This window comes from Pan paniscus, chromosome 12 (assembly GCF_029289425.2).
Source record: "Pan paniscus chromosome 12, NHGRI_mPanPan1-v2.0_pri, whole genome shotgun sequence".
Lineage (NCBI taxonomy): Eukaryota > Metazoa > Chordata > Mammalia > Primates > Hominidae > Pan > Pan paniscus.
Window position 1 is genome coordinate 16228532 of NC_073261.2, and position 27768 is coordinate 16256299.

At 38.4% G+C, this 27768-nt stretch overlaps 1 protein-coding gene across 5 annotated transcripts in view; it reads left to right on the top strand.

The window, feature by feature from the left end:
- Nucleotides 1-27768, top strand: part of ANAPC1 (anaphase promoting complex subunit 1) — a 118081-nt gene that overhangs the window by 35557 nt on the left and 54756 nt on the right. For all 5 annotated transcript variants that reach the window (XM_034953559.3, XM_034953560.3, XM_055107421.2 and 2 more), the window contains 11 exons: nucleotides 553-693; nucleotides 1220-1280; nucleotides 4776-4963; nucleotides 9842-9916; nucleotides 13470-13738; nucleotides 15027-15118; nucleotides 16896-17044; nucleotides 22495-22573; nucleotides 23184-23220; nucleotides 23315-23385; nucleotides 25742-25920. In XM_034953559.3, the coding sequence (XP_034809450.2) occupies nucleotides 553-693; nucleotides 1220-1280; nucleotides 4776-4963; nucleotides 9842-9916; nucleotides 13470-13738; nucleotides 15027-15118; nucleotides 16896-17044; nucleotides 22495-22573; nucleotides 23184-23220; nucleotides 23315-23385; nucleotides 25742-25920 (1341 nt within the window). The remainder of the gene's footprint in view (nucleotides 1-552; nucleotides 694-1219; nucleotides 1281-4775; nucleotides 4964-9841; nucleotides 9917-13469; nucleotides 13739-15026; nucleotides 15119-16895; nucleotides 17045-22494; nucleotides 22574-23183; nucleotides 23221-23314; nucleotides 23386-25741; nucleotides 25921-27768) is intronic.

The window sequence follows — 27768 nt, forward strand, 5'->3', positions numbered from 1 at the left end:
TTGCATATTGTCACCCTTTCCATATGTTCCTCTTACCACCAAAATTTGCAGATGGCCAGAGCAGAAAAAGCAAGGTTCTCCAAGAACGTTGGCCCCCTTCCCTGCAGTTGCCTTCTCTCCTAGATCTTGGTCCCTCAAGTCCAGGTTGCTTCCACAGCTTTTCCATAGCCACCAATCAGATGTTTTCCTTTTACCTACCTTTTCTAGTTGTTTTCTGTGACGACCTTGGTTTGCTGATACTTCATTTTATCTGGAACAAAATGTTTTAAAGAGCCTGGGTCTTGCCGTGTCATCCAGGCTGGAGGGCAGTGACTATTCATAGGCTCACTACAGCCTCAAATTCCTAGGCTTAAGTGATTCTCCTGTCTCAGTCTTCTGAGTAGCTGGGACTATACAGGTGTGCACCACCATGCTTGGCTTGGAGCAGAATGTTTTTGAATCATTACATTATATTGTTTGTTAGACCATATGCAAAAAAGAAATAGTTAAATTTCCTTGTCCTTAATTTCTCAGAAAACAATTCATTTGTGTCGTATTTACAACTTTTTACAGGTTGTTCTGTTGTCCCCAGTTCCAGAACTGAGGGATTCTTCAAAACTTCATGATTCTCTCTATAATGAGGATTGTACTTTCCAACAGCTTGGAACTTACATTCATTCTATCAGAGATCCTGTCCATAACAGAGTCACCCTAGTAAGTATAAACATTTGGTAGCTTTCCAAGAAGTGGGCTGGCATTTCAAATTTGACAGAATACAGAATTTTGTCTGAAAAATGACAACAAACATTTCTCATGATTTAAAAAAATCTATTGTGTCATTTTTTGGCACGATTTTACTTTTTACTATACAGTAATTCTGCTTGTTTTCTACAGTTTCTGTATTATTAAAAACTTAGTGAAAACAAAAGCTTGTTGAGTCAGTTGAATTGTATATTGATGTGATTTTTTGTCTTCTCATTAAAAGTAAATGTCCTTTTGATGATGGTGACTCACTGTATAAAGATTAGACACTTTTTATTAAAACAAGCATTTTGGAAAACATTTTGCAAATAATTACATTTAAAGTTTCTGAAATTCGGAAGTGTTCATTTCTGTTTGAAAATTGTTTTTCATTTATTTTATTGCTTTGATGGGCAAAGTCTTGTACCAGCTATTTTTAAGACATTCAAAGACTTAGAATGCACAGATTTTATTTACTTTCTCATTTGTTTCCATCTAGGAACTGAGTAATGGCTCCATGGTTAGGATCACTATTCCTGAAATTGCCACCTCTGAATTAGGTACGATTGAGAAGTTTCATTTATAAGACATGAAGTAATTGTGATTTACATTAATAATTGGGGTTTTAAACATTACTTTGACATTTTTGAAGCCACTGGATCAAGTTCTTAGCTTTGTAGAGGAGCTTTAAAGAGCTAGGGAGTGCTTTGTGATGTCCACTCTATGTGTGCTCTAAGGCTGGAGTACAGGTGAAGGATGTGCTAGTTCTGTTCCCTGAGGTTCTTCTGTTGGGGAATATTGTGCAGTATAATAATATATGGACATGCCTGCTGGGCATGGTGGCTCACACCTGTAATCCCAACACTTTGTGAGACTGAGGTGGGTGGATCGCTTGATGTCGGTAGTTCGAGACTAGCCTGGCCAACGTCGTGAAACCCTTTCTCTACTAAAAATACAAAAATCAGCGGGGTGTGGTGGCGCACTTCTGTAATCTCAGCTACTTGGGAGTCTGAGGCAGGAGAATCGCTTGAACCTAGAATGCGGAGGTTGCAGTGAGCCGAGATCGTGCCACTGCACTCCAGGTGATAGAGTGAGACTCTGTCTCAAAAAAAAAAAAAAAAAAAAAAATATATATATATATATATATGTATATGTATATATGTATATATATGGACATGCCTCTTGCAAGAACATCTGGGAAACTGGAAGCTTAAGCAACTAAGATAATTCTTGGCATATTTAATGTTTTTTTTTCTGTAATGTATTAATGATGTTTTTAATTTTAAAATAAATATCTCAATTTTCAGATAAATTGTGAAAGTAACCTAATTGCCTTAATTGAATAAAACTTAATATTATTGTCAAAATACAATCAGAATTATCTTAATAAATATTGGATTCTGCTTGAATTATTCCTGAGATGCAATTTCAAAAATGCTTGAGGAGAATATTTCTGAACATAGCATAGTAAACAAAATGTTAGAATTGAAGGGATTTGCCAACAAACGTAGGTTAAGAAAAGAATGCCTGTATGATATAAGGAAGTTCATGACATATCTTGGTTTCAAATCTAACTGCCAAAGCAGGCAGATTGTAGACAAGAATGACTTTTACATTTTAGGAATTTTCACTGCTAGTAAATGGTATTCCAAGTTGATATAGAGATTCCTTGCCTTCTAAAAGGTTTTTTTTTTTTGAGATGGAGTCTCGCTCTGTCGCCCAGGTTCTGGAGTGCAGTGGCGCGATCTTGGCTCACTGCAAGCTCCGCCTCCCGGGTTCATGCCATTCTCCTGCCTCAGCCTCCCGAGTAGCTGGGACTACAGGTGCCCGCCACCACGCCCGGCTAATTTTTTTGTATTTTTAGTAGAGACGGGGTTTCACTGTGTTAGCCAGGATAGTCTCGATCTCCTGACCTCGTGATCCACCTGCCTCGGCCTCCCAAAGTGCTGGGATTACAGGCTTGAGCCACCGCGCCCGGCTCTAAAAGGTATTTCATAATCCCAAGGCCAGGTACCTAGAACTATTATAAGCCTAAGCAAAATATATAAAAACAAATAATAATGGAAGAAATTAAATAAATGAAAACAAAAAATCTTACCCCTTTATAGCCAAACAGAAGCCCCATAGTTTATGCACATAAGTTTATGTACTTTACCTGCAAAGGGTTCTCACACACTCATGCAGCATTGGGTTTACACTTATTTTGGATTCAGCTATGACATACTTGGTTATTTGGTATTTTAATATTATTTGCTTCCAACCTGTGCTGTGTGAGTTTGCACATTGCAAACTGATGGGATAGAGGATATGTTGATGAGGGTGGGCCCAGTGGCATGACAGTGGAAGGGGAAAAAAGAATCCTGGAAGAGAGGATATGTGAGTACACAAACATTGCAGTTTGGGATTATTTACTACTAAAAGCAGATTTGGGTCTCTTCACAGTGGTAGCCCTGGCCACTCTGAGGGGATCATTGTATGACAGTGTAGTGCTATAATTGATGTGGAGCCATTGAGAATGGTATAAGGGCAGGTGTGGTGGGCTCGTGCTTGTAATCCCCTCCCTTTGGAAGGCTGAGGTGAGGGGGTTGCTTGAGGCCAGGAGTTTGAGACCAGCTTGGACAACATAGTGAGACTCTGTCTCTACAAAAAGAAAAATAAAATCAGCCAGGCATGCTGGCATGCATCTGTAGTCCTTGCTACTTGGGAAGCTTGAGCTGGTGGACCACTTGAGCCCAGGAGTTGGAGGTGACAGTGAGCTATAATTGCACCACTGCACTCCAGCCTGGGGACAGAGGAAGACCCTGTTTCCCCTTACCAAAAAAAGATGGTGTAAATTATGTGGTATTAATTCTTAACCCTTTTAAGACAGAGAGCCTGTGAAACATTTTAGAAACTGAATGACATCGGAAATAAAGTTATAAAGCTTTGGTTAATAGGCATGTTAACTCATTTAGAACATCATATAATGCTAGCTAAGCATTGCTATTCGTGGATGCATATATTGAATATTATATATTTACTGAAGTATATAGGCAATATTTTATATAAATGTATAAACATAGAAGTTGTATGTTTTTCATAGTGACTTTTTTTTTTTTTTGAGACAGAGTTTCGCTCTAGTCATCCAGGCTGAAGTGCAATGGCGTGATCTTGGCTCACTGCAACCTCTGCCTCCCGGGTTCAGGCGATTCTCCTGCCTCAGCCTCCTGAGTAGCTGGGATTACAGGTGCCTGCCACAATGCCCAACTAATTTTTGTATTTTTAGTAGAAATGGGGTTTCACCATGTTGGTCAGGCTGGTTTCGAACTCCTGACCTCAGGTGATCCACCCGCCTTGACCTCGCAAAGTGCTTAGATTATAGGCGTGAGTCACCATGCCTGGCCCATAGTGACTTTTAATTTGTCACCCGAGCTAGAAGGGGAGCAGTTAGTAATTGCTGGGCAATGGATGTAAATCAGGACTGTCTCTGGCAAACTGGGCTATTTGGTTACTTTATTTCTGATGCAAAATTAATGATCAAAAAGCTGTCCTTGGCCGGGCACAGTGGCTCACACCTGTAATCCGAGTGCTTTGGGAGGCCAAGGCGGGTGGATCATGAGGTCAGGAGTTTGAGACCAGCCTGGCCAACATGGTGAAACATGGTCTCTACTAAAAATACAAAAATTAGCCTGGGGCAGTGACAGACGCCTGTAATCCCAGCTACTTGGTGGCTGAGGCAGGAGAATCGCTTGAACTCAGGAGGCAGAAGTTGCAGTGTGCCAAGACCGTGCCACAGCACTCCAGCCTGGCAACAGAGCGAGACACCCTCTCAAAAAAAAAAAAAAAAAAAAAAAAGCTGTCTTCAGACCCCTTTCAAGCCCTGTTGAATTCAGTAGTTGGTTTTAGTTTCAGATGATGGGTTAGGTAATGTTTGCATCCCATTGGCTCTTTAATGACAGTTTTCTTTTCATAATAATTGGCCTTTACATAGTAGAAGTTAAAAAACTTGGTTATTGAAAGGGGAAAAGAAATGCATGCAGAGTAAGAATACTAAAATTAATCTTTGCTTTTAATAGTACAAACGTGTTTGCAAGCAATTAAGTTTATCCTGCCAAAAGAAATAGCAGTTCAGATGCTTGTCAAGTGGTACAATGTCCACAGTGCTCCAGGAGGACCCAGTTATCACTCAGAGTGGAATTTATTTGTGACTTGTCTCATGAACATGATGGGTTATAACACAGACCGCTTAGCATGGACTAGAAATGTAAGTAAATACAGTTGTTTTCTTTATGAGTTATTCTGTTAATGTAATGGTTGCATAATTGGTAATATAACATTGAGATTACATAATAGGCGTATCATATTCAAAATAATAGAATAATATTAAGATTTATTGTATCTATATATTGTAAATCAAATCTCACTTAATATTTAATATTAACATTTTACTAGTGATTATAATTACTGAGCTTTAGGATGTTAAAGCATATATGACTATTTCTCATTTCACCTTTGTAAAATGACTGCAAGTTATGCTAGGATTAGTGATAGTCTTGGTTTTATTAATGAAGAAACTGGATCACAAAGAAATCACAGATCTGTGATTTTTTAAAAACTGTGACTAGACTGCATCTTCTGACTCCTTGTTTAACATTGTTTTCTGAAGACAAGATTGTCTTTTTACACACATATTGCTTGGGATGTGAAGAGGAAGGTTTGATTTGAGGGAGATTTAAAGTACTTTAGCCTGAGTATCTACTCTGTTAATGGTATAAGGCCTTATCTCTCACCCTCTTCCCGCAGTAAAATCCTTACAGGCCCTTATTAGATTATTTACAAAATCAGCAGAGTGGTGTCTTCAGTATTGGTGATCGCCTTCTAGCTTTGGAGATCACTCCCAGGACAACTTTGCCTTGGTCACTCTGAAAAAAAATCACTCTAGATTGTAATTACCCCCTTTCCAGGTAGCTCAGCTGTACCATTCTATATGTTTTAGTCTTGCACAGCAAATCCTTTTTTTTTTTTTTTTTGAGACAGAATGTCGCTCTGTTGCCCAGGCTGGAGTGCAATGGCGCAATCTCAGCTCACTACAGGCTCTGCCTCCTGGGTTCACGCCATTTTCCTGCCTCAGCCTCCCGAGTAGCCGGGACTACAGGCGCCCGCCACCACGCCTGGCTAATTTTTTGTATTTTTAGTGGAGACGGGGTTTCACCGTATTAGCCAGGATGGTCTCGATCTCCTGACCTCGTGATCTGCCCGTCTCAGCCTCCCAAAGTGCTGGAATTACAGGCGTGAGCCACCGCGCCTGGCCAGCAAATCCATTTTTAAAATTTGTTTTTTGTCTTAATTATGAAAGGAAAATGTGGAAAATGGAGGAATTAAGAAAATAATTATACTACTCAGAGATAACCACTCTAAATATTTTTGATGTTAGCTTCTATATAAAAATACCAATGAAAATTTCCCGTATCATTAAAATTTTTTTCTAAAATATCTCCATCATTTCTTCATAGTGTAGTTTTATCATAATTAACCAATAGCTAATAATTGTACCTTGTGAATCTGTTGTTTTCCTTATTGTAATTTATAAACATCCTTTTTCACGAATCTTTAACCACATCTCTAGTTACTTCCCAAGAATTGAATCTTAAAAGAGAAACTGTGAGGTCAAGTAATGTTTGGAAAGGGGTTCGCCGGTGACATTCTTACTAGCATCATTTAAAAGCGCCCATTTCACTGCAATGTTTATTTGTGGTGTGGTGAACCTTTGCCAGCTTCCTGAGAAATTTTATCTTATTTCTCTATAAGTAAATGGGAATGTTTTTTTCAAAATTTCATCAGTTATTTATAGTTCTTATTTTTTGATTCGTATTTCATGTCCTTTGTCTATGTTCCAGTCTCTTCTCAGTCCAGTGGCCACAGTAATCCTGTTTGATAACGTCAGGTTGCGTTCGTCACGCCTCTGCATAGAATCCCCCAGTGACTTCCCATGTCACTCAGAGTAAAGGCCATAGGCTTATAAGATGCCATGTGACCTAGCCCTTGCTCACCTTCCTGCTCTTATTTCTTAATGCTTTGCACGCATCATCCCAGCCACATTGGCCTCAGCTCTGTTCCCTGAGCACTGCCAGCATGTTTCTGCCTCTGAGTGTTAGCACTTGCCGTTACCTCTATGGAGAATGCTTTCCCTCTGACAAGATGTGCTTAGGTCTTTATTCAGATGTCACCTCAGTGCTGCCTGTCCTGCCTCTCTCTATAGAATTACACCTGCCTCCATACCTTTAGTGCCATTTACCTGTTTTTTTTTCTTCTCACTTAAATATAATATACTATATGTTTTACTTATTTTGTTTTGTGTCCTTCCTCCCCCAACTGGAATGTAAATTCTAGGAAGGCAAAGATTTTTGCTTAGTTTTGTTTACTACTCTCTCTCTCCAGGACCTGTGGTATTGCCTGGCATAGAAGGATACTCAGTGAACATTTGTTGAGTGAATGCCGTTTTCCATCTGAGTGAGATACTGTTTTTAAGAGTTTGTGTCTATTTCAGCACATGAAGGAATTGCTCTCTGCAATTTCCTTGAGAGAAATCTTATGGGAAAATAGGGACAATTTTCTTTTCTTTTCTTTCCTTTTTTAAGACGGGGTTTCGCTCTGTGGTCTAGGCTGGAATGCAGTGGCGCTATCCTGGCTCACTACAACCTCTGCCTCCTAAGTTGAAGCGATTCTTGTGCCTCAGCCTCCTGAGTAGCTGGGATTACAGGCGTGTACCTCCACGCCTGGCTAATTTCTTTATTTTTAGTAGAGACGGGGTTTTGCCATGTCGGCTATGATGGTTTCAAACTCCTGAGCTCAAGTAATCCTCCCACCTTGGCCTCCCAAAGTGCTAGGATTACCTTCTTTTCTTATTTTAAACAAGTGTATCCAAGTGACATTATCCCCAATTTTTCTGTTCTTTATTACATGTGAAAAGATTAAGCCTCATAGAAACTGGATTTCTACATTATGAAAAAGCACGTCAGCTTTCTGTAGTTTTGTGTATCATTGTCCTTGGAACTTGTTGATGAGTACAGATTGTTGTGTCCTAGTCTCTGGCAGAGAACCTATGCCCCCTCGCGTTTCCATGTTTTGGGGAGGACTGAGCACCTACCCATTTTTTCCTTTGCAGAGAAGGACATGGCTCTTTGACTTACTTATTGCATGATAATTATAAAGGAAGGAATAAGGAAATCAATTCTTGAGGCCAAGTTGCTTTGCCATTTATTTATAGGACTGCATGGTTAAACCCTTGTTATCTTTTGTCCTCATAGTCAAAGCTTAGGATAAAATGGTCCTCATTGGCAAATGGCTTTCATTTTGCTTTGTTCAGATTTATTCTTTTTGTTTTCATATATATAATGTGGTGGAGTACAGAATTTCTGCCAATGACTCGTTACACAATTTTTGGCATTTCTTTGTGCTTTCTTTAATTTGCTGATGTGTTACATGAGTGCACTGGACTGTACATTGTAGGAACAGTTGCATTTGGGGTTAACTTTTTGTGGCTTCCGGGCTGCTGTTTTTTTCATTAGATAAATATTGAATCCCTGCTGTGGGCCAGGCATGATGCCAGGTTTCTCACATATACCCCAGACAAAACAGATTGTTCCTCTGGAATTGACTGTCTTGGGGGAAACAAATAAATAATATATGATAAATGTGTTATGATAGATGAAGGGTAAGGGTCCATAGGAGCATATAACAGGGTTGGCTAACCTGAGACACATTGAAAGAGTGAAGATTAAACAGATCCATGTATGGCACAAAGAGCCATCCTTATCAGGCAATTTCTACTTTCTCATAACTCCAGGCCTTATGAATCTGATAATTATAGCAGGAACATTCTTTTTGACTGTGGGACTTTGTGTGTGTTACATTTTGGTTGAAGTTTTAGGTTAGATAGTTACTGTTATATTTGTTGCTTTGATTTCACTGTTACTACCAGGTTTTTTATAATATATATGAGTTGGGCTGTTTTTTATTTGAACGCTTCACAAGCAGATCTTCTCTCTCAATAACATTCAGTTTTAAAAATCACTTTATTGCTACCTATGTTTAGTTTTTATATAGAAATCAACTCTGTTTAGGTGAGTGAGTTGATAAATATCTAAGTTTTTCAGCATAGGAAAATAACCATTGCCATTTATAGAGTTACAGTTTATTAGTTGATGGTCAATGCCCATGTGAAGTAGCTGGGGCAGCAAAGATTATGCCAGGGGAAATTGAAGAAGAGCAACTTGTAGAAAACTGCTTTGATGTAGTTGTACTAGTTAGAAGATAGGCTCACTATTGTAATAGAAAGGCCTCAAAAGATACAATGGCTCAAACACAATAAAAATGTCTGTCTTGCTTACATAACAGGGCTTAGCAGATAAACAGGCCACACAGTTATTCAGGAACCCAGGTTGATGGAGGATCTTTTATCTTTGGTTCAAAGATTGCCGTTGGTTGACTGCATTCCAGTCAGGTGGAAGGGGCAAAGAGCCTGGAGGAGCAGGGGTAGGACTGGACTGGTCCTGAAAGTGATGACAGTGACTTCCATTTATAATTAACTCTGTCAAAGGGTCACACCTAACTTCAAAGGAGGCAGACGTATGTATGTAGTCTGGCTGTGGGTTCAGGAGAAAGAGGAGAAAAAAGATTTTCCAGAGTAGCTACTTGTCTCTGCCATAGAATTGTTAGATAGTTTACTGTAGGTGGACTGTAAATAAATGTTTGCTTAGTTCTAACATTTGACTGATATTGGGTTGATCCTTTGAGACTTGGTATATTGTGGATATGCCTAAAGTTTCTTTTTCTACCAAAGATGTGATGTAATCTATGTCGTTACAGAAGTAGGAGAGGGAAGGAAACTACCATTAAAATCAGTCCTTAGGAGCCCAGGCACTGTTCTAGATGTTTGCATATATTAATATGATTTCATTTCATCTTTACAGTAACCTGGAAGAAAGATATTTAAATAATGACTTTCCAGATCAAAAAATGAGTTTTGATGGCTTTTCTCAGTTTTCATAATTGGCAGAACTGATTTCTGAATCCTTTAAGTTGATCAGTGGACAGGAATGCATTTATGATTTTTATCTTTTCTTTTGGGGTTACTTTTCAGTTTGACTTTGAAGGATCACTTTCTCCTGTCATTGCGCCCAAAAAAGCAAGGCCTTCCGAGACTGGATCTGATGATGTAAGCATTATTATTTCTTGCTAATATAAATTAATTTATGGATATTCATACTATTCTTCCACTTCTGTGGTATTCCTATCAATTCCTCTATCTTTCCAACACCTTTCACTTTATTTATTTTAATACTGAATAGCAATTATTTTGAAGAGTAGGATGTGTTACATTTTCTGTGGTCTTTAATGATTTTCTAAAAATTAATACATGTATTACTGCATGATTTCAGTTTGGGTTTGTAGACATTTTAGTATCAACTGATCACCTGAAATGACAGCATTTACCTTTTTTATGCAGTGTTTTTTAAATTAAGGTTCTCAGTTGTATCAGGTTCCATGGTATATTCCTTTTTTTTTTTTTTGAGACGGAGTATCGCTCTTGTCGCCCGGGATGGAGTGCAGTGGCACGATCTGAGCTCACTGCAATCTCCGCCTCCCAGGTTCAAGCAGTTCTCCTGCCTCAGCCTCCTGAATAGCTGGGATTACAGGCGCCCGCCACCATGCCCGGCTAATTTTTGTAGTTTTGGTGGAGACAGGGTTTCACCATGTTGGCCAGGCTGGTCTCGAACTCCTGACGTCAAGTTACCTTCCTAACCTTGGCGTCCCAAAGTGCTGAGATTACAGGCATGAGCCACCACACCTGGCCTCCATGGTATTATTCTTAAGTGGTCCAAATATGTTTTTTTAAATTGTGGTGTAATTTACAAAAATGAAATACAGCTTGAGTTTACAGTTTGATCAGTTTTAATATATGCACACTCATGTAACCTACACTCCTATAAAGACACACAATATTTTTATAACTCCATAAAATTTCCTTCTGCGGTTTTTTTTTTTTTGAGACGGAGTCTCGCCTTATCCCCCAGGCTGGAGTGCAGTGGCACGATGTCGGCTTTCCACCTTCTGGGTTGAAGCTATTCTCCTGCCTCAGCCTCCTGAATAGCTGGGATTATAGGCATGCGCCACCACACCTGGCCAACTTTTGTATTTTTAGTAGAGATGGGGTTTTACCATGTTGGTCAGGCTGGTCTTAAACTCCTGACCTCGTGATCTGCCCACCTCGGCCTCCCAAAGTTCTGGGATTACAGGCATGAGCCACTGGGCCCGGCCCCTCTTGCTGTTTTTAATCAGCTTTATTCTCTTCTTCTAGCAATCACTGATCTGAATTCTGTCACCATATCTTAGTTATACCTGTTCTAGAACTTGATGTAAATAAAATAATATAGTATGTAATCTTTGGTATAAGATTTATTCAGCATAATGCTTTTGAGATTAATTCATATTGTTAACAGATACCAGTAGTTTGTGCTTTTTTATTGCTGAGTAGTGTGAATATACCATAGTTTGTTTATCCATCCTTCTTCTGCTGGTAGATATCTAGGCTATTTCCTTTTTTTTTTTTTTTAAGTCTTATGAATAAAGCAAGCTACTGCCAAAATTCACTGGCAAGTCTTTGTGGATATATATTTTCTTCTTTTTTTTTTGAGACGGAGTCTTGCTCTGTCATCCAGGCTGGAGTGCAGTGGCACGATCTCGGCTCACTGCAACCTCTGACTCCCGAGTTCAGGCAGTTCTCATGCCTCAGCCTCCCCAGTAGCTAGAATTACAGGTGTGTGCCACCATGCCTGGCTAATTTTTGTATTTTTAGTAGAGACTGGATTTTGCCATGTTGGCCAGTCTGGTCTCAAACTCCTGGCCTCAATAATCTGCCCATGTTGGCCTCCCAAAGTGCTGAGATTACAGGTGTGAGCCACCATGCCCAGCCCGTGGACGTACATTTTCATTTCTTTTCTTTTTTTTTTAAGAGACAGGGTGTCACTCTGTTGCCTATGCTGGACTGCAGTGATGCTATCGTAGTTGACTGTAATCTTGAACTCCTAGGCTCAAGCCATCCTCCTACCTCAGCCTCCAAGTAGCTAGGACTACCGGTATGCTCCATCATGCCTGGCTAATTTTTAAATTTTTTTGGTAGAGACAAGGTCTTACTATAATATGTTGCCCAGGCTGGTCTCAAACTCCTGGGCTCAAGCAGTCCTCCTGCCCCTATCTCTCAAAGTGCTGCGATTACAGGTGTGAATTTTAATTTAATTTAATTTCTTTTAAATTAAAATTCACATCTGTAATTTTAATTTCTTTTAATTTAATTTCTTTTAAATGAAAATTCACGCCTGTAATCACAGCACTTTGAGGGGTAGGGGCAGGAGGACTGCTTCAGCCCAGGAGACCAGCCTGGGCAACATATTATAGTAAGACCAGTTGTCTACCAAAAAAATTTGAAAATTAGCCAGGCATGATGGCGCATAACCTGTAGTCCTAGCTACTTGGAGGCTGAGGTAGCAGGATGTTAAACACTCTTTCATGTGCTCATTAGCTGCTTATGTATCTTTTTGTGAAGTTTCTGTTCAAATCTTTATCGACTTGTAAGTTAGATTTTAAAAAATATATAAGCTGGTGAAGTTCTTACATGTTCTAGACATGAATTCTTGACCATATTTTCCCTTAGAATGTGGCTTTAACAGTGTCTTTGATGAGCAGAATTTTTTATTTTAGTTATCCAATATATCAGTTTTTTATTTTATTTTATTTTATTTTTGAGACGGAGTCTCGCTCTGTTGCCCAGGCTGAAGTGCAGTGGCATGATCTCAGCTCACTGCAAGCTCCGCCTCCCAGGTTCATGCCATTCTCCTGCCTCAGCCTCCCCAATAGCTGGGACTAACAGGCACCCGCCACCACACCCAGCTAATTTTTTTGTTTTTTTTTAGAAGAGATGGGGTTCCACCGTGTTAGCCAGGATGGTCTCGATCTCCTGACCTCGTGATCCACCCGCCTCGGCATCCCAAAGTGCTGGGATTACAGGCATGAGCCACTGCACCCGGCCCAGTTTTTTCTTTTATGGTTAGTTCTTTCTGTATCTAGTCTAAGAATTTTTAATTTAGAATAACACACTGTATTAAGCCTTATAAAAACACCAGTAAATTCCAAGATCTGGAAATAGCATAAACCACATTCTCTGAACCAAATGCAGTAAATCACAAGTAGAACCAAAATAGACTGAACATTTGGAAAATGTAGTCCAATCAGTCTGAATATAAAAATCAGTTGATTATTAGATTATATTACTAGCCCTGGCATCTTATACATGTGGAAAGATGAATACACCAGATGAATGCAGGTGGACCTTCCTTCTTACCAAAACACAGTTCAGTGTAGTGGCCACTAACTTGCCATCTACTTTTCCTATAAAACCTAGCCTGAGATAATCTTAAATTTTCTCTCTCAATCTCTACCTAAATAGTATAATTCTTCTCCCAATGTCTTTCCTAAGAGGGCATGAAAAGATTTTTTTTAATGGTTTTTAAAGGTGGCTTGCCTTAACGTTTATAACTGGCTTGCTATTTTATAGTTACTTCATTCTTAGCATTATCTTTTTTTTTTTAACATACTCTTAGATCAACTTAATGTGAAAATGAAACTTGAATTGTTTTAAGTGAATTAATTTTCTTATGATATTATAAGGAGGTATTATTTTTAAAAATTAATATTCTTTTTATTCTTCTCAGGACTGGGAATATTTACTAAATTCAGACTACCACCAGAATGTTGAGTCTCATCTTTTGAACAGATCTTTATGTCTGAGTCCTTCAGAAGCTTCACAGATGAAGGATGAGGATTTTTCACAGAATCTCAGTCTGGATTCTTCTACACTTCTCTTTACGCACATACCTGCAATTTTTTTCGTTCTTCACCTTGTGTATGAGGAGCTTAAGTTGAATACTCTAATGGGAGAAGGAATTTGTTCACTTGTTGAACTTCTCGTTCAGTTGGCAAGGTAAATTTGTTTGTAGGTTAGAAACTGCCAGGAAGTCCTGAGATGACTGTCTTTTCCATGATATCATATAGGGACCTTGTAAATAATTTTCTGAAATCTACCTTCTCAGAAAACTAGGGCATCTCTGTAAACCACAGAGTTGTTTGAAGATACTGGTTTTGTAAGGGCCTGTGAGCCATGCAGGGATTTTTAGTCTTTGTCCTGAGATTAGTGGAAGGTCACGAAAAAATGGAGATGACCTGCTCAGATTTTCATTTTGACAGGATGACCGACTGGCTATACTGCGGTGGGAGTTCTAGAATAACATCTGCTGTTTTGTAATATCCACATTCAAATAGTGCTTTATAGTTGACAAAATCATAGTTTACATATAAAGTCTCAAACAAGGTAAGTTTCCTATTTTAGTGATGAGGAAACTTGCCTAAATTTGTTTCCTGGGATATGAGTGTTTGATAGTTGTAGACTCATTTTGCTCTGCTATCCTTGTTGCAGTCTGAGGTTGTCCCTGTCTTTGAGGCACTCATAGTAGATCCACAATAAGATAGTTCTAAAAATACGTTTCAACACCTTTCAAGAGCTTTGAAGCACCTGGTGTATGGCTCAGAATTCTAGGGTCATACTTATGTGTTGTTTGACCTTTATGACCTTTGGTGATAAAGAAGTTGAATTTGAATTGAAATGTCAACCTCTGAGTTAAGATATAGTACATTTTCTAATTTCTGTTGTCTTTTTTGAGATCTTGAAATTCAATCCTGAGACATGGCAGTTTTAATCAATGGTAAATATCTCTTAGGATGTCATTACTATCATGAAAATTCTTTTGTAATTAAGTAATTTCCAAACCATAATCATGGCTCTCTGAAATAAGTAATGTGTATGATGTTTTACATTTTATCAGGTTTTTTTTTTTTTTTACATATTTTATCTTATTTAATCTTTAAAACTTCAGAGTAAGTGAGCTGGTATTGCCCCATTTTCTAGAAGAAAATACTGAGGTTTATAGACATGACTTATGGAAGATCACACAGCTAGTAAATAGCAGAGGAGGAACTAGATCACGGTGCTTTTACTGTAGTTTTACTTCCACAAAATTTAGCAAAAAGAGATTGGGTTCCATTTGTCACACTGGGCACTTTAAAGTCCAAAAATACAATAGAGAGACTCTAGATTTGGTTATCTTTCTCATAAGTAAGTTTTTAAATTGAAAGATTCAACTAATGAATCCTTCCAATTCTGTTGGGAGAAAGTGCTGTAATACCTTCTTTTTTACATGCCCTTACTGTTTTAGGGACTTAAAATTGGGGCCTTATGTAGATCATTACTATAGAGACTACCCAACGCTTGTCAGAACTACTGGACAAGTGTGCACAATTGATCCAGGTAAGTAGTCGTGCTTTTAAATATTTTGTCAACAGTGTAGTGATATTTCCTTGTATCTTTCTCAATGAATAGCAGAGGATGTATTTCTTACCATTAGCTTCTAAGTCAGGGGCAGTGCCTTTCCACCAGGCAGATTTTAGTTCATAGTGCTTGTTTTCTGACACGTGGTAAGCCATACTATCTTCAGTGTTTAGGGAAAATTTTACCCATCCCTAAGGTTCTGACTTGCAAAAGTCAGAGAAAGAGCTTCCAGCGTCAAGGATGCTTTTTTTTTTTTTTTTTTTGGAGACGGAGTCTCGCTCTGTCACCCAGGCTGGGGTGCAGTGGCGCGATCTTGGCTCACTGCAAGCTCTGCCTCCTGGGTTCACGCCATTCTCCTGCCTCAGCCTCCTGAGTAGCTGGGACTACAGGTGCCCGCCACCACACCTGGCTAATTTTTCTGTATTTTTATTAGAGACGAGGTTTAACCGTGTTACACAGGATAGTCTTGATCTCCTGACCTTGTGATCCACCCGCCTCGGCCTCCCAAAGTGCTGGAATTACAGGCGTGAGCCACCGCGCCAGGCCACCAAGGATGCTTTTAACTTAGACTTGTAGTGTACAGTTAGTACCACTAACCATATGCTACTTAAATTCAATTAAAATAAAACATATATTTCCTCAGTGCACTAGCCGCATTTTGAGAACTCAGTAGCCACATGGGGCTAGTGCTACCATATTGGACAGTGCAGATACAGACACAGAACATTTCCATCACCACTGTACTATCCTAGACCCTGAGCTAAAGGTACTGAAATTTGGGTCCCAGTTGTTGGAACAGACCTGAATCCTGGATGTTTCTTTTGTTTTTTTCACCTTTAGGGTTAGGTCAAGATTTTTGATTAGATTCTGCTTTTTTTTTTTTTTTTTTTGAGACAGGGTCTCACTCTGTCGCCCAGACGGGAGTGCAGTGGTACGATCTTGGCTCACTGCATCCTCTGCCTTCCAGGCTCAAGCGATTCTCCTGCCTCAGCCTCCCAAGTGCCTGGGATTGCCTGGGGTTATAGATGTGTGCCACCACACCTGGCTAATTTTTGTATTTTTAGTAGTGATGGGGTTTCACCATGTTGGCCACGCTGGCCTCGAACTCCTGACCTCAAGTGATCCACCTGACTCAGCCTCCCAAGGGGCTGGGATTACAGGTGTTAGCCACCACATCCAGCCTTTGGTTAGATTCTTTATATGCCTTGGGAACAAGAATTTGCTAAATTTCCATCCAGGATGGGATAAAATAGAAGTCATTTAAATTCTACATTTAATAACATAGTTACTTATGTACTGTGGCAGAAAACATGAAGCATTTTGGAGAATATGGAAAAACGTTATTCCTTTTTTTTTTTTTTTTGAGACAGAGTCTTGCTCTGTCTCTTAGGCGTGATCTCGGCTCACTGCAACCTCCACCTCCTGGGTTCAGGTGATTCTTCTGCCTCAGTCTCCCAAGTAGCTGGGACTATGGGTGCGCACCACCAGGCCCAGCTAATTTTTTTTTGTATTTTTAGTAAAAATGGGGTTTCACCATATTGGCCAGGCTGTTCTTTAACTCCTGACCTCGTGATCCACCTGCTTGGGCCTCCCAAAGTACTGGGGTTACAGGCGTGAGCCACTGCACACGGCTGGAAAAATATTATTCTAGTTGTTTCAAAATGACAAGTAACTGTTGATCATCTTCCGTTTAAAATAAAATAATGTTGTCTTAATGTATTTTCGTGTCTTTTTGAATATTTATCTAATTTTAAAGGTCAAACAGGATTTATGCATCATCCATCATTTTTTACATCTGAGCCACCAAGTATTTATCAGTGGGTGAGTTCTTGTCTGAAGGGTGAAGGAATGCCGCCTTATCCTTACCTCCCTGGAATCTGTGAAAGAAGCAGACTTGTAGTCTTGGTATGTATGTGGAGTGTTACTACCTATCTCCTTTTTCTTTTAAAATTTAGTTTTCAAAAGTACACCTGATATTAAGTTTTTCTTTCTGTGTATAGTTCTGTGAATTTCAGTACGTGTATAGATTCATGTAATTACTACAATGAGGATATAGAACATTTACATCACCCTCAAAAATTTCTCTCATGATTTCGAGACTCATCCAAGTTGTTTCCTGTATCGACAGTTCATTGCATTCTATGGCTAATTAGTAGTTGATTGCATGAATGTGCCATAGTTGGTTTTTCATTCAAGATAATTGGGTTGATTTCAGTTTTTAGCAATTGTAAATATAGATGCTGTCAGCATTCATGCTTAGCGTTTTATGTGAATGTAAGTTTTGCTTTCTCTAGGACAGGTACCTAGGAGTAGGATTGATGGGTCATATAGTTAAGTTTATATTTTGTTTTTAAAGAAACTGTCATCTGTTTTCCAGAGTGGCTCTTCCATTTTACATTTTTACCAGCAATATTTAAGAGATCATTTACCTGCATTCTTGTTGGTGTTTGGTATTGTCACTCTTTTTTATTTTTGTCTTTCTGAGAGATGTGTAGTTATACCTCATTGTGGTTTTAACTTGTATTTTCCTAATGGCCAATGATGTTTTCAGGGTTCTAGGTATGAGGTTTTGTCAGATATGTGGTTTGCAGATATTTTCTTCTGGTTTCTACTTTGTCTTGTCTCGTCATTCTCTTAATACATCAAAGAGCAAAAGTGTTTAATTTTGATGAAGCTAGTTTATCTGTATTTTTCTTTAATGGATGTTGCTTTTAGTGTCATGTCTAATAATTCTTTGTTTAACTTCAGGTTTTGAATATTTTCTCCTGGGTTTCTTTGCATGTTTTACATTTAGATCTCTAATCCATTTTGTTAATCTATTATAACATGTCAGGTTTTAAGTCAAGGTTTTTATTATTTCATTTGGATATCCAGTTCTTTCAGCACTGTTTTTTGAAAAGACTATCCTTTCTCTATTGCATTTGCACTTTTGTCAAAAGTTAATTTGGCCACATTCTTGTGTGTCTGTTTCTGGACTTTCTATTCTGGTTCATTGATCTTTGTGGCTGTCTACGCTGTCATTACTGTAGCTTTATAGTAAGTCTTTAAAATTGATTAGCGTTACTCCTCCCTTCATTACTCTTCTTGCCTTTTCATGCTGATTTTATTTTCATTTTTATTTTTGAGACAGAGTCTCACTCTGTTGCCTAGGCTAGAGTGCAGTGGAGTGATCTCAGCTCACTGCAACCGCCACCTTCTGGGTTCAGGCGATTCTCCTGCCTCAGCCTCCCAAATAGCTGGGATTACAGGATCCCACACCACGCCCGGCTAATTTTTTGTATTTTTAGTAGAGACGGGGTTTCACCATATTGTCCAGGCTGGTCTCGAACTTTCAACCTCAAGTGATCCGCCTGGCTCAGCCTCCCAAATTGCTGGGATTACAGGTGTGAGCCACCGCGCCCGTCCCATACTGATTTTATAATCAGCTTGTCTATAGCTACAAAGAAAAATCCTGCTGAAATTTTTTTCAAGAAACACTTCTTTATTTATTTTTATTATTTTTTGTTTACCTCTAGCTGCAAATCTCATGATTTATTTATTTTTAGAAATTAGTTTGTTATTACTGGTTAATACATGTCCAAGATCAAACCTTCATATAGAACCATAGGGCTGTAACGGTGAATAAGGTAAGTTTCTTGGCATACCTGTTCCTCAGTCCCCCCATCCTGGAGCAGCCTGCTCATAGGCCCCTTGTGGGCCTTTCCAGGTGGGGTCTTCCCAGGCTTGCCGGAGAACCATATGCTTTTGTCCCTTCTCTCAAATGTTGGCAGACTGTAAATGTCTTTGCCCCCTGCCCTTCTTTTTCTTTACTCTACATTTTGCTCTGCTTCATGGTGAGAAGTGCTTCAGAGTCCCCCCCATGGCTCCAAAACAGACATACAGAATGATGATTCTGTTTAAAAAACACAGATTTTTTTAATGATAGCAAAATATATATAACATAATATTTGTCATTGAAATTGTTATTATTATTGTTTCTTGAGACGGAGTCACTCTGTTGCCCAGGCTGGAGTGCAGTGGCACGATCTCGGCTCACTGCAACCTCCGCCACCTGGGTTCAAGCGATTCTCCTGCCTCAGCCTCCCGAGTAGCTGGGATTACAGGCATTAGTCACCAAGTCTGGCTAATTTTTGTATTTTTAGTAGAGATGGGGGTTCACCATGTTGGCCAGGCTGGTCTTGAACTCCTGACATCAGGTGATCTGCCCACCTTGGCCTCCCAAAGTGCAGGGGTTACAGGCGTGAGCCACTGTGCCCGGCCTGAAATTATTTTTGAGTGTACAATCCAGTGGCGTTGAATACGTTCACATTGTTATGTTGTCATCACCACTGTCCGTACCCAAGACTTTTTCATCATCCCCAACATAAACTCTGTACCTATTAGACAGTGACTCCCCATTCCCCTTCCTCCCAGGCCCTAGTAATTCCATTCTGTTTCTTATGAATTTGTCTCTTGTAAGTACCTCATGTTATGGGAATCAAGCAATATTTATCTCTCTGTGTCTGGCTTATTTCACTTAGCATAATGTTTTCAATGTTCATTCATATTGTAGCATGTATCAAAATTACATTGTTTTAAAGGCAGTATTCTATATAGTATTCCATTGTATGGATATACCACAATTTATCATTTCACCTGATGATGGACATTTGGGTTGTTTCCACCTTTTGACTGTTGCGAATAGTGCTGCTGTGAACCATGGGTATGCAAATATCTGTTCAAGTCTCTGCTTTCAGTTCTTTTTAATATACACCTGGTGGTGGAATTGTTGGGTCATATGGTAGGTAGTTCGATGTTTAACTTTTTGAGGAACTGCTAAACTCATTTTCATAGTGGCTATACCATTTTACATCCTAATCAGCAATGCAAGAGGAAGGGTTCCAATTTCTCCACAGTCTTGCCAACACATATTATTATTTTCTATTTGTTTTTTTAAAAATTATAGCCATCCTAGTATTTATGAAGTGATATCTCATTGTTTTGATTTGCCTCCTTAATGATTAGTGATATTGAGCATATTTTCTTGTGTTTATTGGCCATTTACGTATCTTCTTTGAAGAAAGATCTATGCAGATCTTTTGTGTATTTGAAAATTGGATTTTTATTTTCGAGTTTAGGCATTTTTATGCTCTAGATATTAATGTGTCAGATACATGATTTGCAAATATTTTCTCCCATTCTATAGGTTTTTCTGTGAATGTCTTTTCAGTAAAACTGGCATGAGTGCTCAGTTTACCTCTCTGGCCTTTCATCTTAGTTTTATCCTCTTGGTATTCCTTTATAACTTGTCAGCTCAGAGATCTATTTATAAAAATATTAATTTATTTTTATTTATAAAAATATTCTGAAAAATATCAACAGAAGCCCTTGTTGATAGGTTTTTGGTTTCGTCATTATAAGCTTTATTGGACTTTTTTTATTTTTTATTTTTTTTATTTGAGACAGGGTCTTACTCTGTCACCCAGGCTGGAGTGCAGTGGTGCAATCATGGCTCACTGCAGCCTCAACCTCCCGGGGCTCAAGCAGTCCTTCCACCTCGGCCTCCTGAGTAGCTGGGACCACAGGTGCACACCATCACACCTGGCTAATTTTTGTATTTTTAGTAGAGATGGGATTTTACCATGTTGCCCAGGCTGGTCTTGAACTCCTGACCGCAAGTGATAAATTTTTTTTATGTGATGTTTAGCTAATGAGACATTTGTAGTAACCTTCTAGCTTATGGTGGCTCTTTTTCTATTGAGTCACTTGTATATGCGGAGATGGCATTGTCTGTGTACCATTTGTTGAAATGAGGGAAAGGAAGGAAGTGAGATAACATTTATTGGGAGCCTGTTGTCTTCAAGGAACTTTATGTATGTTTTCTCATTTAATAGAGAGATCTTATGTACTTTTGTGTTTGTGTTATATGTTGAATATTTTAACTCTTTTGAGAGACTTTTTCCTTTGTCTTATCTTTTTCTTTTCCTCTTCAAAGCAAATAACACTACAGCTCGGTACTACTAGATACTTCTTAGATAGTGAGAGAGCACTATTCGATACCTGTTGGAATGACTGAAAATAACTTTTGGTGAGGATATGGAGCAACCGAAACTCTCATACATTACTGGTGGGACTGCAAAAGTGGCATGGCACTTTGCAAAACTGTTTGGCAGTTTCTTGTGAAGTTAAACATACACTTTGGTATTTACTTAAGAGAAATGAAAACATATGCCTACATAAAGACCCGCATGTATGTGAATGTCTTTGGGGCCAGGTGCGGTGGCATAATCTGAGCACTTTGGGAGGCCGAGGAGGGCGGATCACGAGGTCAGGAGATCGAGACCATCCTGGCCAACATGGTGAAACCCTGTCTCTACTAAAAATACAAAAATTAGCTGGACGTGGTGGCGCATGCCTGTAATCCCAGCCACTCTGGAGGCTGAGGTGGGAGAATCGCTTGAACCCAGGAGGCGGAGGTTGCAGTGAGCCGAGATCGTGCCACTGCACTCCAGCCTGGCGACGTAGTGAGACTCCGTCTCAAAAAAATAAATAAATAAATAAATAAATAAATAAATAAATAAAGCAGCTTTGGTCATAGTGACCACAAACTGGAACCAAATGTTCATCAGTTTTTGAGTAGGTAAACAAAGTTTGGTATGTCTGTATAATGGAATACTACTTAGGATGAAAAGGAAGAAACTGGTGATCCTTGGAGAGACGTGAATGAATCTCAAAGACTTAGGCTAAGTTAAAGAAGTAGCACAAAGAAGACTACATATCATATGATTCATTTACATGATATTGTAGGATAGACAAAACTGTAGAGCAAGAAAACAGATGAATTGTTTCCAGTGCTGAGTGTAGGAGGAAAGGATTGACTACAAAAGGAACAAGGGAACTTTTTGGTGTGATGAAAGTATACTATATTGTGAGTGTGGTAGTGGTTATGTGATATAACATTTGTCGAAACTCACAGAGCTGTACACCTAAAATGGATGAATTATTCTATGTTATAATTATTTTCTAGTTATACTTCAATTATGTAGCTAGGTGTGGTGGCTCATACCTATAATCCCAGCAGTTTGGGAGGCTGAGGCAGAAGGATTGCTCGAGGTCATGAGTTTGAGCCCAGCCTGGGCAACACAGCGAGACTCCATCTTTACAAAAAATAAAAATAATATAAAAGAATTAGCTGGGCATGGTGGTGTGTGCCTGTAGTCCTAGCTACTCTGGAGACTGAAGCAGGAAGATTACTTGAGCCAAGGAGTTTGAGGCTGCAGTGAGCTGTGATTGTGTCACTGCACTCCAGCCTGGGTGACAAAGTGAGATGCTGTCTCTGAAAAGAGAAAAATAATGTTAATTTTCTTCTTTTGCAGAGTATTGCACTGTACATACTTGGTGATGAGAGCTCGGTTTCTGATGAATCCTCACAGTATTTAACCAGAATAACTATAGGTAAGTTGGTGCAATGTTGCCTCTGGAAACAAATTTTTGTAAATGTCAGTATCAGAATTGAAAAAAGAATTGAATTTTTCTTGTTTGCTTTGGCGGCCATGTCTTACCTTTTTAGTACTGTTCTGGTCTGTTGCAGTCTGTTGTCCACAACTAATTTTCAGCTATCAGGATTACTTAAAATCTAATACATCTTGTATTTTCAGTGCGGGTAAAAAGGACTATTTTAGCCTGAAGGAAATTATTGTACCATTGACTCTTGAACAACATGAGTTTGAGTTGTGTGGGTCCACTTACAATGAAATTCTTTTCAGTCAAATGCAGATAGAAAATGCAGTATTCTCTGATGTGAAACCCATATGCAGGTTCTGCAGGGCCAGTTGCAGGACTTGAGCATGCACGGATTTGGGTTCGCATGGGGTGTCCTAACCAGTCCCCTGAGTATTCTGAGGGCCTTGACTGTACTTTTCAGCCTGCCACAGTATTGCTTATTTTATTGTTTTTTTAGATGTTGTTTGCTAATTGATTCTTATTTTCAAATGTCTTCTACATGTTACATGTTTTCTTTACCAGGATGACTATCAAAATTAAGTTTCATTTTGTTGCCTTTTAGCCCTCCAGAAGTTGCAAGTAGAACAAGAGGAAAACAGGTGACTTTTATTTAGACTGTGCTTTTATGTCAAACACTTAAAACAATATTATTTACTGTTCTGCTTAATAACTTTATGTTTTATTCTCTTATAGGTTTAGTTTCAGGCATTCTACATCTGTTTCTAGTCTAGCTGAAAGATTGGTTGTCTGGATGACTAATGTAGGTGAGAGCTTCTTTGTTACCTCCTAACTAGGCCGTGCTTCCTCTAGACCAGCTAGAAGTGGAAGGCATGAGGAGAGAGCGGCTCTGGCTTTGTGAACAGGCCTCACGAGATTGAGGTTATGGTTCATCAAGCCATGTTCTTTTTTTCTCGACCATCTCACAACTTTCATATAATAATATTTGAGATACCAGCTTTTTATCTTGATGCATAAGGAATCTTTATTTGCCATTTAATTGGAACATTTGAGGCTGTGGCTATGTAAGCTGGTCTCTGAGAATGGAGAACTCTAATCACCTACATACACACCTGAAATCATTGTGATACTCAGATATCAGAAATGGGTGGTTTTGGCAAAGTCTAAAAGCAATAATATAAACATTTCAGGGTATACTTTTGAAGGATAAATGCACTTTTGAAGGGATTTCAGGCACCAAGATGAACATTGAACTGGGAAGAGGAAGAGGAAGGAAAAGAGTTCTATATTCCCTATTCCCCAAACCTATGCTCCTAGGTTTTAAATTAAGTAAAATACCAAAGAAATTTTTTTTCACAAAGAACTGAAAAACAAAAATTACTGCCACGAAGACATGATTTTAAAAATGAGGCTGTTAGATGGGATGTATGTTAAAAAGTAAAGTTTTAATGAATATTAAAAGATGTTTTTGAAGTCTTATCTAAAGTATGTTCTAAATGAAGTTTCTGACAGGTTTTTTTTTTTTTTCGCATTTTACCTTAAAAATGACAATAACTGTTGCATAGTATACATACAGGATACCTATGCTGAAAAATATTGGATTAGTTCTATCCATTTGTATATTGCATAATATTTAATAAGTGTTATTCTCATATAAGGAAACATTTTTTGCCTCAATAGTTAATCGACTTTTTATATTATAAATAATGCATAGTATTATAAAATTTAGAAAATCATAAGAAAAACATGATTTAATTAACCTGAGGATAAAAAAAATTTAAATATGAAATATGGTGTACTTACAAAATAATATGTCAAACGTATATGTTTAGTTTAGAGAATGGTACTAAAGTGAGTATTGATGTACTGGTCACCCACCCCTAGAAACAGAACATTACCCGCATAGTAGAAGGCCCTCACATATCTGTTCTTGGATGGTCCCCTCCTGTCACACACCCCAGTGTTATAGTGAACCACTGCCCTACCTACATTTGTGTTACCTTACTCTTGTTTTTCTTTATAGTTTTACATCTTTATAAATTGCTAGGTCGTATGTAGTTTTGAAAATACATAGATGTAAATATGTGTTCCTTTTTCTTCACTCAACTTTGTTTTTTAAAGATTCATCCATGTCGACTCATGTAGCAGTAGCAGTGGGCCATTCATTTTCTCTGATATAGGGATTACTTTGTTTGAACGTATCATAATTTAATTACCCATTCTATTGATGATCGACAATCGGACTCACCCCTTTCTCCATCTCTTTTTTTTTTCCATAACAAACCAGTATTGCTAATGAATATTTTTATACCTGTGTCTTGGTGTACATGGGTATAAGTTTCTATATGGCTGTTGATGGATCAAATGGGTGGATTGACCTATACATACCAACTGTTTTCCAAAGTGGTTGTACCAGTTTACACTACCATTGGCTATGGATAAGAATTATTGTTGCTCGGGCCGGGCGCGGTGGCTCATGCCTGTAATCCCAGCACTTTGGGAGGCCGAGGCGGGTGGATCACGAGGTCAGGAGATCGAGACCATCCTGGCTAATACAGTGAAACCCTGTCTCTACTAAAAAAAAATTACAAAAAAAATTAGCCGGGCATGGTGGTGGGCGCCTGTAGTCCCAGCTACTTGGGAGGCTGAGGCAGGAGAATGGCGTGAACCCGGGAGGAGGAGCTTGCAGTGAGCCGAGATCACACCACTGCACTCCATCCTGGGCGACAGAGCGAGACTCCATCTCAAAAAAAAAAAAAAAAGAATAAAAAGAATTATTATTGCTCTACATAGTTGCCAACATTTAGTATTGATTGGCTTTGGCATTTATATTTCTCAGTGGCTTTAATTTGCATTTTCCTGATCACTAATTAGGTAGAGCATCTTTTCATATGCATGTTGCCCATTTATGTTTCCCCTTCTAGGAAATGTCTTTCTGTCCTTTATATTTTTCTATTAGATTGTCTTTTTTTCTTCAGGTTTTTACAAGTTCTTTCAAAGAGACTTCCTATACTAGTCCCTGATGTCAAGACATTAGTCTGGCAGTAAGATGGATAAAATGAACTTATTTGTCAGGATAGATATTGTTGCCAACTTCAGTCAGGATAATTGGGACAGTGGCAAGTCTAAATTAAAATTTTTCTCTCTTCCTTTAACCATTAGGATTCACTTTAAGAGATTTGGAAACTCTTCCCTTTGGAATTGCTCTTCCCATCAGAGATGCAATTTATCACTGTCGTGAGCAGCCTGCCTCAGACTGGCCAGAAGCTGTCTGTCTCTTGATTGGACGTCAGGATCTTTCCAAGCAGGCCTGCGAAGGAAACTTACCCAAAGGGAAGTCTGTGAGTATCAACATAGAAAGTTCAGAGTTCCAATTTTAGCCTTAAATAAAATCATAAAGTAGAAATGTTCTTCATTTTCCTTTAAGGCTTTTTCTAAGTATATATATTAGCTTGTCTTTTATATTATATGCCAGACGGGGTTTGTAATTGTACGTGTCTTATTAATTGTTAAGTTGAGCATTAGGAGCAGGAGATTTTGTGAATGTTCTGTCTTGTGCCTGGATCTTTCTTTGCCTTGAATCAGGACAAGTCCTGAGGGTAGTCATGGAAACTACCATGGCTGTTTCCCTACTTGTACCATATTAGTAATTAACCACTTTGTAATTATTACATAGGAAAAGGGAGAGCACATATATCCTGAATTTGGATGAGTAATTATATATAAATATTTTCTACTGCATATTTTTTGATGTGTTGAATTTTTTGAATTTAACCTTTTAAATAGGTGTAAACATATTTGTTTAATCACATAAAACTGCAGCCCCAGGGAAAAAATGTGTTTTTTTCAGTAGAGTTGTTTAAAAAGATGTCTTAAGCTATCCCTCCCGAAATACTGTCTTTCATCAATCATTAAGTCTGTTTTTTTTTTTTAAATGAGTTCTAGGAATCCTGCAAGTAGAAAGTTAAATTATTTCATTACTCTCCAATTACCTTTTTAAATCATCCTCAAAACTTGAAAATGAAACTTTTAAAACTTATTCTAGAATTCTAGGTAACTTTAAAAAATGAACAGTAGAATCTCATCAAGGAGGATTCAGGAATAATAATTCCACTCCTGGTGACTCTTTTATGTTCATGTCCCTGAGAAGACAGTGGGAATTTGGCCTTACCTCTTAGTAGCTTTTGAATCAATACATAATAATCAGTACATTGTAACTGTGAGTCACCTTAGGTCTTATTACTACTTCTTCAGAGCCTATATCAAAACTTATTCCTAACCTCAGAGTTGCCTAATGTGTACCCATGCCGGAGTCAGTTTCCATGGGCATCTGATCTCCAGCAGGGTCATTCCAGCACGTCTCTCCTTTAATCTGCACCTCTATCACAGCTCTTCGTTGAATTAGTATTTACATCCTGTTTTAAACAGAAAACAAATCTTTTTGCTTATAAAATGATTTTCCTGTGAGAGAGAGCAGTTCAGCACCATTAGCATTAAAACATTAATCTGTATTTGAATGTGATTTTAAGTAATTAGTCTAAATACAGTTTGTTCAGTTATTTGAGGCTACATTTTATAATTAATCCCATCTAAATTTATTTTGTCACTGTTTGAGACTATGTTTTATAGCTAACTCACCCATTAGAATATAGTTTTTTTTTTTAATTAGATATTTTATAGGAACTAAAAATGAATTTTTAGGAACTAAAAGTGATTATTTGGTCGTATCTACTTTTTTTTCAGGCTGACCTTGTTGGTTTCACATTAAATGTTGCAAAACTTTAACATTTCAACTTGGAGTTATTCTTTTGTTAAAAGAGTATAATACTGTTTTTGAGAGAATATGATATGATTCCATGCAATTCACATCTGTGTTGCAGTTAGATTTAATTATTTGGACTGGGAAGCCCCATATTAAAGCACATGCTGGGCTTAGAACATGATGACAATCAAGGAATTTACCCTCTTACTTGTTTTGCTGCAGTTCAGTACTTTTCCTTCTAAGAAATTTTTATTGGAAACACATTTTTTTAAAAATAGTGAAAACTGGCTGGGTGTGGTGGCGCATGCCTGTAATCTCAGCACTTTGGGGTGGCCAAGGCGGAGGACTGCTTGAGCCCAGGAGTTTGAGACCAGCCTAGGCAACATAGTGAGACCTCATCTCTACTTAAAACAATTTTTTAAAAAAT